This window comes from Siphateles boraxobius, unplaced genomic scaffold, assembly GCF_051911475.1.
Source record: "Siphateles boraxobius isolate OS27281-9 unplaced genomic scaffold, OSU_SipBor_1 310, whole genome shotgun sequence".
Classification (NCBI taxonomy): Eukaryota; Metazoa; Chordata; class Actinopteri; order Cypriniformes; family Leuciscidae; genus Siphateles; species Siphateles boraxobius.
In genome coordinates this window covers 70,001-82,500 of record NW_027508932.1, presented here as the reverse complement: position 1 = coordinate 82,500, position 12,500 = coordinate 70,001, and the positions used below count along the sequence as shown (strand labels likewise).

Genomic DNA, 12,500 nt, shown 5'->3' with positions numbered 1-12,500 from the left:
CACTAACCCGACCCCTATACCTACCCATCACACACACACACACTAACCCGACCCCTAAACCTACCCATCACACACACACACACACACACACACACACACACACACACACACTAACCCGACCCCTAAACCTACCCATCACACACACACACACACACACACACACACACACACACACACACACACACTAACCCGACCCCTAAACCTACCCATCACACACACACACACACACACACACGCACACACACACACTAACCCGACCCCTAAACCTACCCATCACACACACACACACACACACACACACACACACACACACACACACACACACACACACACACACACACACACTAACCCGACCCCTAAACCTACCCATCACACACACACACACACACACACACACACACACACACACACACACTAACCCGACCCCTAAACCTACCCATCACACACACACACACACACACACACACACACACACACACACACACACACACACACACACACACACACACACTAACCCGACCCCTAAACCTACCCATCACACACACACACACACACACACACGCACACACACACACTAACCCGACCCCTAAACCTACCCATCACACACACACACACACACACACACACACACACACACACACACACACACACACACACACACACACACTAACCCGACCCCTAAACCTACCCATCACACACACACACACACACATATACACATACACTAACCCGACCCCTAAACCTACCCATCACACACACACACACACACACACACACCTCTGTCAGCAGCACGGCCAGCATGTCCTGCCTCTGGAAGCGTATGGCGAGGTGTACGAGTGTGAATCCGCTGTCGAACGCTGAGGGCCGGTTCAGCAGACGCACCTCGTCACCGGTCAGCTGACGCGCAATGTCACCACCTGACGACTTATATGCCTCGACCGCCGACAGATCGCCTTCGACCACACCTGCACACACACACACACACATAATAGTTAACTGCTGATCGTCTTTTTGACGTTGCATCACGAGAGCTTCTACAAATCTTCATCAGAACTGTATATAGGATATGCTCTGACGTCAAGTTTCCCGCAGGAACACTGAGTGGCAGAAGAGCTGCTGAGTGACTGGATTTAACAGGAGAAACTGCAAAAACGCCAGTAAAACGAATGATTATCAGTTTAAACTAAAGGTTGGACTCGATATAGTGTTCTGTTCCTTACAACTGACCAAAGATCCAATGATCATGGATACTGACATGCAGCAGGAATCATGTTTCCTCACATTTATATGAGCCTGATTTCAACAACGGGGAAATACATAAAGCAAAGTAGCCTGTGAACTCTTTATATAAATACAATATAGCTTTAAATACATGTGAACACTTATATCAACAGTATATCATCATATTGTCCAGCACTAAAACTTGTATAGTTTTTTTGTCTGTGTTTATTTAAAAATGTCCAATTATGCAGAAAATACGTTAAATATTTAATTGATATAATATATAACAATGCTATATATAGGGTATGATTTTACCCAATAAGCCTCTCAGTGTTTCCGCCTCTCAGTGTTTCTGCCTCTCAGTGTTTCTGCCTCTCAGTGTTTCTGCCTCTCAGTGTTTCCGCCTCTCAGTGTTTCTGTCTCTCAGTGTTTCCGCCTCTCAGTGTTTCCGCCTCTCAGTGTTTCCGCCTCTCAGTGTTTCCGCCTCTCAGTGTTTCCGCCTCTCAGTGTTTCTGCCTCTCAGTGTTTCCGCCTCTCAGTGTTTCCGCCTCTCAGTGTTTCTGCCTCTCAGTGTTTCCGCCTCTCAGTGTTTCCGCCTCTCAGTGTTTCCGCCTCTCAGTGTTTCCGCCTCTCAGTGTTTCCGCCTCTCAGTGTTTCCGCCTCTCAGTGTTTCCGCCTCTCAGTGTTTCCGCCTCTCAGTGTTTCAGCCTCTCAGTGTTTCTGCCTCTCAGTGTTTCCGCCTCTCAGTGTTTCCGCCTCTCAGTGTTTCTGTCCCTCAGTGTTTCTGTCCCTCAGTGTTTCTGCCTCTCAGTGTTTCTGCCTCTCAGTGTTTCTGCCTCTCAGTGTTTCTGCCTCTCAGTGTTTCCGCCTCTCAGTGTTTCCGCCTCTCAGTGTTTCCGCCTCTCAGTGTTTCTGCCTCTCAGTGTTTCTGCCTCTCAGTGTTTCTGCCTCTCAGTGTTTCCGCCTCTCAGTGTTTCTGCCTCTCAGTGTTTCTGCCTCTCAGTGTTTCTGTCTCTCAGTGTTTCTGCCCCTCAGTGTTTCCGCCTCTCAGTGTTTCCGCCTCTCAGTGTTTCTGCCTCTCAGTGTTTCTGCCTCTCAGTGTTTCCGCCTCTCAGTGTTTCCGCCTCTCAGTGTTTCCGCCTCTCAGTGTTTCCGCCTCTCAGTGTTTCTGCCTCTCAGTGTTTCTGCCTCTCAGTGTTTCTGCCTCTCAGTGTTTCCGCCTCTCAGTGTTTCCGCCTCTCAGTGTTTCCGCCTCTCAGTGTTTCTGCCTCTCAGTGTTTCTGCCTCTCAGTGTTTCTGCCTCTCAGTGTTTCCGCCTCTCAGTGTTTCTGCCTCTCAGTGTTTCTGCCTCTCAGTGTTTCTGTCTCTCAGTGTTTCCGCCTCTCAGTGTTTCCGCCTCTCAGTGTTTCCGCCTCTCAGTGTTTCTGCCTCTCAGTGTTTCCGCCTCTCAGTGTTTCCGCCTCTCAGTGTTTCTGCCTCTCAGTGTTTCTGCCTCTCAGTGTTTCTGCCTCTCAGTGTTTCCGCCTCTCAGTGTTTCCGCCTCTCAGTGTTTCCGCCTCTCAGTGTTTCCGCCTCTCAGTGTTTCTGCCTCTCAGTGTTTCTGCCTCTCAGTGTTTCTGCCTCTCAGTGTTTCTGTCTCTCAGTGTTTCCGCCTCTCAGTGTTTCTGCCGCTCAGTGTTTCTGCCTCTCAGTGTTTCTGCCTCTCAGTGTTTCTGCCTCTCAGTGTTTCTGCCTCTCAGTGTTTCTGCCTCTCAGTGTTTCTGCCGCTCAGTGTTTCCGCCTCTCAGTGTTTCCGCCTCTCAGTGTTTCTGCCTCTCAGTGTTTCCGCCTCTCAGTGTTTCCGCCTCTCAGTGTTTCTGCCGCTCAGTGTTTCTGCCGCTCAGTGTTTCTGCCTCTCAGTGTTTCTGCCTCTCAGTGTTTCTGCCCCTCAGTGTTTCTGCCTCTCAGTGTTTCTGCCTCTCAGTGTTTCTGCCTCTCAGTGTTTCTGCCTCTCAGTGTTTCTGCCTCTCAGTGTTTCCGCCTCTCAGTGTTTCTGCCTCTCAGTGTTTCTGCCTCTCAGTGTTTCTGCCTCTCAGTGTTTCTGCCTCTCAGTGTTTCTGCCTCTCAGTGTTTCTGCCTCTCAGTGTTTCTGCCTCTCAGTGTTTCTGCCTCTCAGTGTTTCTGCCTCTCAGTGTTTCTGCCTCTCAGTGTTTCTGCCTCTCAGTGTTTCCGCCTCTCAGTGTTTCCGCCTCTCAGTGTTTCTGCCTCTCAGTGTTTCTGCCTCTCGGTGTTTCTGCCTCTCAGTGCTTCTGCCGCTCATTGCATGTAACCGCAGTCATGCATACACTCTCTTCACTCGCTCCACACGTTCGGGATCAGCTGTAGGGAAATGTTTATTAGATTAATGATCAAGCACGTTTTAAAGGGCAGTGTCTGAAGAGATCAGTCACAGATCTGCACATGTCAGACCGACCCAGAACACGAGCTGCTCATTGACACACACTCGCATGGTTTGGATGCTTCGGAATCAGAGTAAAGGTCACTGTCACGTGTGTGTGTGTTTACTTGTTGTTGTGCAATGATATTAATAAAATCATTTCAGTGATTTCAGCTGTTAGAGTGACACTAAAGTGTTTGGTAATATATAAATGTATGTGATATAACCAATATTTAATATTTGTTAAATTTGTTTTTATACACAATGGTAACTACACCTAATCACATAATAAATATTTTATTTGGTAATGCGTGAACTGATCAAAAGTGTGCCTTGAATGCAATGCAAGTTGATTTGGATAAAAGCATCTGGCAAATATATAAATATAAATGTAATAATATAGCAGGCAGATGCCGAACTAAACTGCATTTTGGCTGTGAGTAACAAGTCAATCCAGCGACATGAACTATATTGGTATTATCAGCGATGGATCTTCAAGTTATTTTATCCACAAATGTCCACGTCAGACTGATATCAGACTGATTTGAAACATAATCGTGACAAGCATGTCAATCTTTCCCGATTCAAACAGACAGGAGCTGTGTATGCGTATAATCTGCCACGAGTGAACTAACATGATAAATCTGGCTATGCGAGACTAAGGGCCCTATCATACACCCGGAGCAATGCGACGCCAGGCAAGTGTGTTTTGCTAGTTTCAGGCCGACTAGGTTTCATTTTCTCGTCCTGTGCCACGTTGTTTAAATAGCAAATGCATTTGTACACATCTGTGGCCCATGGGTGGCTGGTCTGAGAACCACGAGGGTGTTCAGGCGCATTGTTGGAGCATTGCTATTTTGAGGAACTGAAATAGACTGAGCCATTGACCAACTGAAACCTGCTCTAAAGTCAATGGCGCAGTATTTTTTTGTTATTTCAAGAGTGCGTTAGTAATGTGCGACTATAGGCCGTTCTACAACGCTACACTCTGCTTATTACACACACAAGGATGTGCAGGAGCACACAAACATACCAAATATTAAAAATAAAAAGATTAGAATGTAAAAGATTATTATTGTGTACACAAAGATATGGTTGAATCCGGCTTGTCCCGTAAATGGTCTCGCTTTAACCTCACACACACACACACACACACACACACACACAAACACACACACACAGCTTTAACCTCTCACACACACACACACAAACACACACACACACACAGCTTTAACCTCTCATACACACACACACACAAACACACACACACACACACCTTTAACCTCTCTCACACACACACACACCTTTTACCTCTCTCTCACACACACACACACACACACACATACAGCTTTAACCTCTCACTCACACACACAAACACACACACACACACACACCTTTTACCTCTCTCACACACACACACACACACACACACCTTTTACCTCTCTCACACACACACACACACACACACACCTTTAACCTCTCTCACACACACACACACACACTTTTTACCTCTCTCTCACACACACACACACAGCTTTAACCTCGCGCACGAGCAGATCTGTTTCATCACAAATTCCTCCATGTAAATAGCGAATCCGCCATGGCTCGAGTGCAACTGGCTTTTAAAGGGAATGGGAGATGAAACTCTGATTGGTTTATTGCATTATGCCCAAAACACACCCATTACTCATTAAGAGAATCGAGACACCCTTTTAGACCAGCGCCGGGAGCGCCGACCATTTTTCCCGTCGTTAAACTAGCAAAACTGGATTCGGACGCCCTACGTGCACGTTAGACCATGCGCTTAGATCGTTAAAATAGGGCCCTAAGACAGAAACCCTACGAGGGTAAAGAGACACTCACCAGCGCAGGCGTGGAGAAACAGCCAGTCTGTTTTCCTCATGCGGTTCTTGATCTGCTTGAGCTTCTTGAAGTCCATCTCTCTCTCGTCTCTCCCGCTCTGAGCTCCGGCGGCGAGCTCGATCTGCAGTTCTGGCTCGCGTGTGGACGAGCCGGGCGAGTGCCGGCGCGCTCCGCTACACACACCCCGCGCTCGTCTGCGCTCCGACTCGTTAATCACGGCGGAGAGCTCGTTAATCTCGTCAGGCTCGACGGGCTGGTAGGCGTCGTTGGGTCGGGGCTGGTCACACACCACGCAGCGAGGGGACTTGGGCCAGTTCTCGTAAGAGCAGCCCGGGCAGGTCCAGCACTGCACACGCATGTTGAGCCGGTTCCGGTCGTTGTACTCCTCACACGGGTCTGGTGTGGGTCGGCCGGTGCCGGATGGCGGTTCTGTGGCCCGGAGGCTTCGGCACTGAGTACAGTGCACCGATCTGGGCCAGTTCAGGAACGTGCACACCTGACACGACCACTTCCCGCTGGGCTCCACGGACTGGGCCGGCCGGACCCGGGGCCGTGCGCTGGAGTCGGGACAGATGAGAACCGGGTCCCACGGGTGTCCCGCGGTCGGGTCGGTTCTGCCCGGGAACGGCTCCGCTGTGATGATGGTTGCGCTGGGTTTCTGCGCCCGACACATGGTGCATTTAATAGCAGACGGCCAGTTTTCATACGTGCAGTACTCACACGACCACTTCACACACGGCTCTGTCATGATGGATCAGCACACACACACACACACACACACACTCACTCGCGCACACACACACTCACTCACTCACTCAACACACATTTGCATTAGAGTCACACATTGAGGCGGAGACAGAAATCTGCAATCACAAAATAAAACGAGACATGTCAAAAAATACAGACCAGGAAGCAATTGAAAATGACAGTATTGATGTTATATCACAGCACTGACTGTACTGATGTTATTAATGTGAGTATTAATGACAGTATTAATGACAGTATTGATGTTATATCACAGCACTGACTGTACTGATGTTATTAATGTGAGTATTAATGACAGTATTGATGTTATATCACAGCACTGACTGTACTGATGTTATTAATGGGAGTATTAATGACAGTATTAATGACAGTATTGATGTTATATCACAGCACTGACTGTACTGATGTTATTAATGTGAGTATTAATGACAGTATTGATGTTATATCACAGCACTGACTGTACTGATGTTATTAATGACAGTATTAATGACAGTATTGATGTTATATCACAGCACTGACTGTACTGATGTTATTAATGTGAGTATTAATGACAGTATTAATGTTATATCACAGCACTGACTGTACTGATGTTATTAATGTGAGTATTAATGACAGTATTAATGTTATATCACAGCACTGACTGTACTGATGTTATTAATGTGAGTATTAATGACAGTATTAATGACAGTATTGATGTTATATCACAGCACTGACTGTACTGATGTTATTAATGTGAGTATTAATGACAGTATTAATGTTATATCACAGCACTGACTGTACTGATGTTATTAATGACAGTATTAATGACAGTACTGATGTTATTAATGACAGTATTAATGTTATCTCCGGACTGATGTTATTAATATTGACAGTATTAATTTGATCTCAATACTGATGTTAATGACAGTATTATGTTATCACAGCACTGACAGTGTCAACATCTACTGACACCCATGTCACAGTTCAGTTGTTATTACTGATATCTCGCAGCACTGACTGTGTTAATCTTATAATTATTGACACTCGTCCCGCACACCGCACTCAGAGACACTCTTATTTGTATTTAAGTCACATTAATACTTCGACAGACACAAATAAATGCTAAAACATGTAAATACTCACATCGCTCCGCGCGCGACTCCTCATTAATGACTTTAATCACCTCAGTCAGTCTTTACTGTTGTTATTCGAACTCCATTGCGTTGTTTGTACTCCGAGCTTTATATAAATCGTTGAATGTTTTTAAATCGATGAATACTGATTCTAAGCTATGAATGTTGATTTAGATGCGGATTTAATGGCGGCGCTGACAAAATAAAAACGACCAGCGTCTTGCGCACCGTCACGAGCACGTGACCAAACGCACAGCTGCCGATTGGACGATTCCACACCATGTGAAAACCAACCCTAAAATGAGAAAATCGTTCTTTTATTTTCATTTTATTTGTTTTCATTTATTTTTAGGCAATCTTTTATGTAAACTCAAGCGATAAATACATATAATCGTGAAAATAAATGACTTTAAAAATGAATATGGTCATTACTTGTTGTCCGTATTACAAAGAACGCCTTAATTATTAAAAAAAAAACTTAATACAACACCGAGGCATCCAAGAAATAATAAGAACACCAAACAAGCGTGTTGATAATTTAAAATACCCCCACACAACACAAGCCTGAATGTGGTTGCAACTCGACACGCCCCTCTGCGTGACGTCATTCCCAACATGGCGGCCTACCTGAAACGGTTGCATCACATTGCACTGCACGTCTCAAACGTGGATAAAGTTGCTCATAACCTCGTTTCCCGGTTCCAGTTTAATGTGTTTGCGGCCAGACAGACAGACCGAGCGAAGCAGCTCGCGCTCCGCAGGGGATCAGCCGTGTTCGTGGTCAACGAGAGACCGAACGAGCCGGTGAACGGACCTCAGTCAGGGCCCTGGAGTTCCGTCACCGCTAGAGACCATCAGGACCTGAGATGTCTATACGGGGCGCACGCTCACTACCCGGTGGACACCGTGAGTAACGTGTGTTTCGAGGTGGATTGCGTGGAGCGCGCGTCGCGGGCGTTGCGGGATCAGGGTCTCTGCGAGTTCCTCCAGCCGCCCACCGAGGTTCGCGATGCCCGCGGGCCGGTCTGCTTCTCCGTGCTCCGGTCCGCGGTGGGGAACGTGTGCCACACGCTCATCGACTGCTCCCAGTACCGGGGTGTGTTCCTGCCGGGCTTCAGCGGGGTCGAGCCGGGGTCGCAGACCGCGGAGCGCGCGCACTGTCCCATCAGCCACTTCGACCACATCACGTACGCGTGTCCGCGGGGCAGCACTGCACTCTTCACCCGCTGGTACCAGCAGAACTTCGGCTTCCAGAGGTTCTTCTTCGACAGGTATCAGCATCATCATCCAGTCTCCTGCCTGGTGCTGCTGCTGACACACGTGTCTATTACTATTACAACTGGAGATTAAATGCAAATGCTATGGGTTTGATTCCCAGAGAATGCATGAACCGATCCAATGTAAATGCATTGAATGCATTGCAAGTTCAAAGAGAACAGGCAAACTGTAGAGTTGCAACATTAAGGTCATGGGTTCGAATCCTAGGAAATGCATGAACTAATAAAATGTATAGCTGCAATGCATTGCAAAAAAAGCATCTGCCATATGCATACCAACTGGCTTAAACAATAAAGTATGGTGCCTGGCGAGGTCATGGGTTCGATACCCAGGGAATGCATGAACTGCTTCAATGCAATGCAAGTCACGTTTGATCATCCCAAAGCATCTGCCAAATGCATACATTTTAGGTGACTAGTAGTGATGGGCAGATCGAGGCTTTGTGCAAATGTGTCGTGTTGTGCCGAGGTTTCGATCACTCCGACACGTGGCGACCCCTAGTGGCCAGAACAGTGTAAATGCAACAAAAGCCCAGGCCAAACATTCATAAAACACCTTTTACAAATCTATTGCAATTTTTTTTATTGAAAGTAAATTGCAATTATCTAATAAGATTATCAAGTGTATGTATGTTCTTATCGATTGTCGGAGTTTGTTTTGTTTATTCAATGAATGGCTCAGCTAAACAGGCCAATACCACTATTAATTACCATTATTCATTCTAATTATACTAATGTCTAACTTTAAAGCATCTACAAATGTATAACACTGATCAGAGATCAGGATAAACCCACAGACACTTGTTTATTGGTTCTCAGTGACTGAGAGTGTAAATATATTATTAACATCGCCCCAGCGCTGAACCATTGAAATTTCGAAGTGTTTCGAACCCGTTATGACGTAATGAAGCCTTGTTTACTGAAACCACGTGACTCTGGCAGTTTCATACACGCTCCGAAACACTGATTCGGAACCAAAGATTCGTAAAGGCTTCGAAGTTTCATGAAGCAGTGTTTTGAAATTGCCATCACCAAAATTAGTATGGCGCTTGCAACACCAAGGTCATGGGTTTGAATCTCAGGGAATTCATGAACACAATGTACAGCTTGAATGCAATGCAAAGAAAGCATCTGCCATATGCAGAAATGTAAGTGGTTTAAACAGTAAGTATGGTGCCTGCAAGTTGCAATGGTCATTGGTTTGATTTCCAGGGGTTGCGTGAAATTCTAAAAAGTATACATTGGTTTGAATGCAATGCAAGTCACTTTGGATAAAAGCATCTGCCAAATGCATAAGTTTTAAGTGACTTCTACAGCGAAGACGGCGCTTGCAACGTCAAGGTAAATGTCTGTTGAGGAGAATAATGTTAGAAATCAAACTACCCTTGCATCTCAATTATCACATTACATTTACAGGAACTAGTTTCTCAGCAGCGGCGGAAGTTTACTTTGCTCCGGTTAGTAGTACTGCGCCGAAAAGTAAACACAAAACAGAAGCGCACGACAGTCGGGACGTCTAGCTAGCTTGTAGACGAGGGATATTGGCAACAAACGAAGGATATTGGCAACATGGTGATTCGGTGTGCATTTCGCAATTGCAATAATAAATCCAAAAAATGTTCACCTCGAAGTTTCCACAAATTTCCATTCAAAGATCCAGAAAGGATCCAACTTTGGCGTATTGCTGCTGGCTTGGACAACGAGACACAGGCAGAGACTCTACAAAAGTTTAAAATTTGCAGTGGTCATTTTAGACTAGACGATTTTAAAGACAACCGTAATCGAAACGGTCACAGGTTACTGAGAAGGAATGCAGTTCCAGCCGTCTTTCCAGATGCAACAGCTACAACTTTAGTCAGGCTATTCTAGCTAGCTAATGAAGTTAGTCCCTTTCAAAACTGATAGATTGAAAATGTCAATGTTAGTGGAGATAACGTTATAGTTCAATGCATTGTGGAGAATGAGTATTACTTATGGTGTGTTCACACCGTATGCGAATTTAATTATTTGCGCAAGTAGATTACACACAAAGTCAATGGGGGCAGTCATGGCCTAATGGTAGCAGAGTTGGACTGGTGACCCAAAGGTTGCTGGTTCGATTCCAGTACCGGCAGGAATATGACTGAGGTGTCCTTGAGCAAGGCACCTAACCCCCAATCGCTCCCCGGGCGCCACTGCCCGCTGCTCCGGGTGTGTGTATCCACGTTTGCAGTGTGTGTGTGTTCGCTGCTCACTACTCTGCTCCTAATGTGTGTGCACTTACTTGGATGGGTTAAATGCAGAGGTCAAATTCCAAGTATGGGTTACCATACTTGGCCATCACGTGTCACTTTCACTTCAATGCAAAGACGCGAATAGACGCATCATTCGCGCTGGGCGTCGTGAATGACGTTAATAGGGCGACGCGTTTGCCGCGAACGTCTTCCGCGCAAAATAAAACATATTTCATATTGCATTTTTATAAATTTTCTGCACTGGCACCATCGGTCTCCCGATGTTCTGCCCGGTTCTGTAGGGCATCTCCGCTGGCTGCTGTCTCCATAGACATTCTTTCTCTTTCTTCATCCGTGTATTCCGGCTCATACATATATGGTTCGTTGAATAACACACATTCCTCGTCTTCATCATCTTCAAAGTCCGAAACACTGGCATTGCTTTCAAACGTGGACATTGTCATATGTCTTGCTATTACATGTCATGAAATATACTCTGCTTCTGTAGTGATGAGTGTCAGTGGCAGGTAAATACACTTGCGTGATTGTCTTGTGGTCCGGCACGCTCGGTTGCCCCTAGGTAACTTGATATCACTCCGCCGCTGCTGTAGACTGTGCTAATAGGGAAGGAAGTATAACTATATCATTGAGATGCAAGGGTAGTTTGATTTCCAAAATTATTCTCCTTAACAGACATTTACATCTATAGTCTGGCGTTATAATTTGTTTGCTTTTGGTGTAACGTTACTGTGGAGTGGGTAAAACTGTATTTAATGACATGCTAGCAGTTACTGTTGACTCGCGCTAGCCTAGCACCGGCGAAATATGCAACTGGAACGACTGGATGAACATTGAAAACTGTCTCCACTGATAAATAACACTGAGGCTCACTTGGAAATGAGGCCCGATGTCCAAAATTCTGAACCACCCCTTTAAGACGCAATATGCGTCATTTTTCCGATTCTTCTTCCTGTATCCAAAGACAACCACAGCAGCCGCACGCGGATAATGAATAGTTCGGGGCAGATAGCCATCGCCTTTGTTTGCGCTGTGGTGCTGGTACTGACCTCGCTACAAAAGTATGCTTTGCTGCGTCTCGCCAGGTTTACTTCCGGTATACTGCACGCGGGGTTTTGTATGCGCCGAGAAGTTCCTCTACTCAAAAGATCAAGATTCCTTGCGAGTAGAACATGCGCAGAACACAAATCATTATGGGAATATGCCGATACGCCTTTACATGACCAAAAATTCGGGTTAGAAAAGGGATACCCCAGGTATCATATCCCGGTTTTTAAAATCCGGGATATGAGCATATTCGGGTTTTTGCCGGTGTTTACATGGCCGTGCGTGACCGGGTAATTGCTAATATCCCGGTTTTGAGCCAAGTGTGCCGCACAAGCCCTGAAAAGTGAAGCCAAAGCGTCTCGATCGCCCCCCGGTGGCCGGTCCTAGTATAGCTCATAAACCCCGCCTCCCCATGTTATTCAACGAGACGTCAGACCAACTAAACAATTAAATTACACTTCACATATCTTTTTTCCAAAGATAGTTTCTGTCTACTCTCCCCAATATTACACAAACTCGCGTATGTATCACGTGTAAAACGTGACGCTTCCATTACGCGTTGTTCCCA

At 46.0% G+C, this 12,500-nt stretch overlaps 2 protein-coding genes across 5 annotated transcripts in view; one reads left to right on the top strand and one right to left on the bottom strand.

Annotated features, from left to right (window-relative positions):
* zranb1a (zinc finger, RAN-binding domain containing 1a) overlaps positions 1–7,619 on the bottom strand; it is a 20,218-nt gene extending 12,599 nt beyond the window's left edge. For 3 of the 4 annotated variants that reach the window (XR_013186215.1, XR_013186217.1, XR_013186216.1), the window contains exons 1-3: positions 7,388–7,615; positions 5,501–6,363; positions 778–965 (exon numbers count right to left, since the gene is read on the bottom strand). Coding sequence is in view for 1 of the 4 variants with exons in the window: in XM_077194089.1 (XP_077050204.1) it covers positions 778–965; positions 5,501–6,248 (936 nt within the window). In the remaining 3 variants the exon portion in view is untranslated. Of the gene's footprint in view, positions 1–777; positions 966–5,500; positions 6,364–7,387 lie in introns of all 4 variants that reach the window. The other variant, XM_077194089.1, reaches the window with a different exon arrangement.
* A 360-nt stretch (positions 7,620–7,979) lies between these two features.
* hpdl (4-hydroxyphenylpyruvate dioxygenase-like) overlaps positions 7,980–12,500 on the top strand; it is a 14,118-nt gene continuing 9,597 nt past the window's right edge. The window contains exon 1 of the mRNA XM_077194083.1: positions 7,980–8,648. Within this exon, the coding sequence (XP_077050198.1) occupies positions 7,993–8,648 (656 nt within the window). The 5' untranslated portion in view covers positions 7,980–7,992. The remainder of the gene's footprint in view (positions 8,649–12,500) is intronic.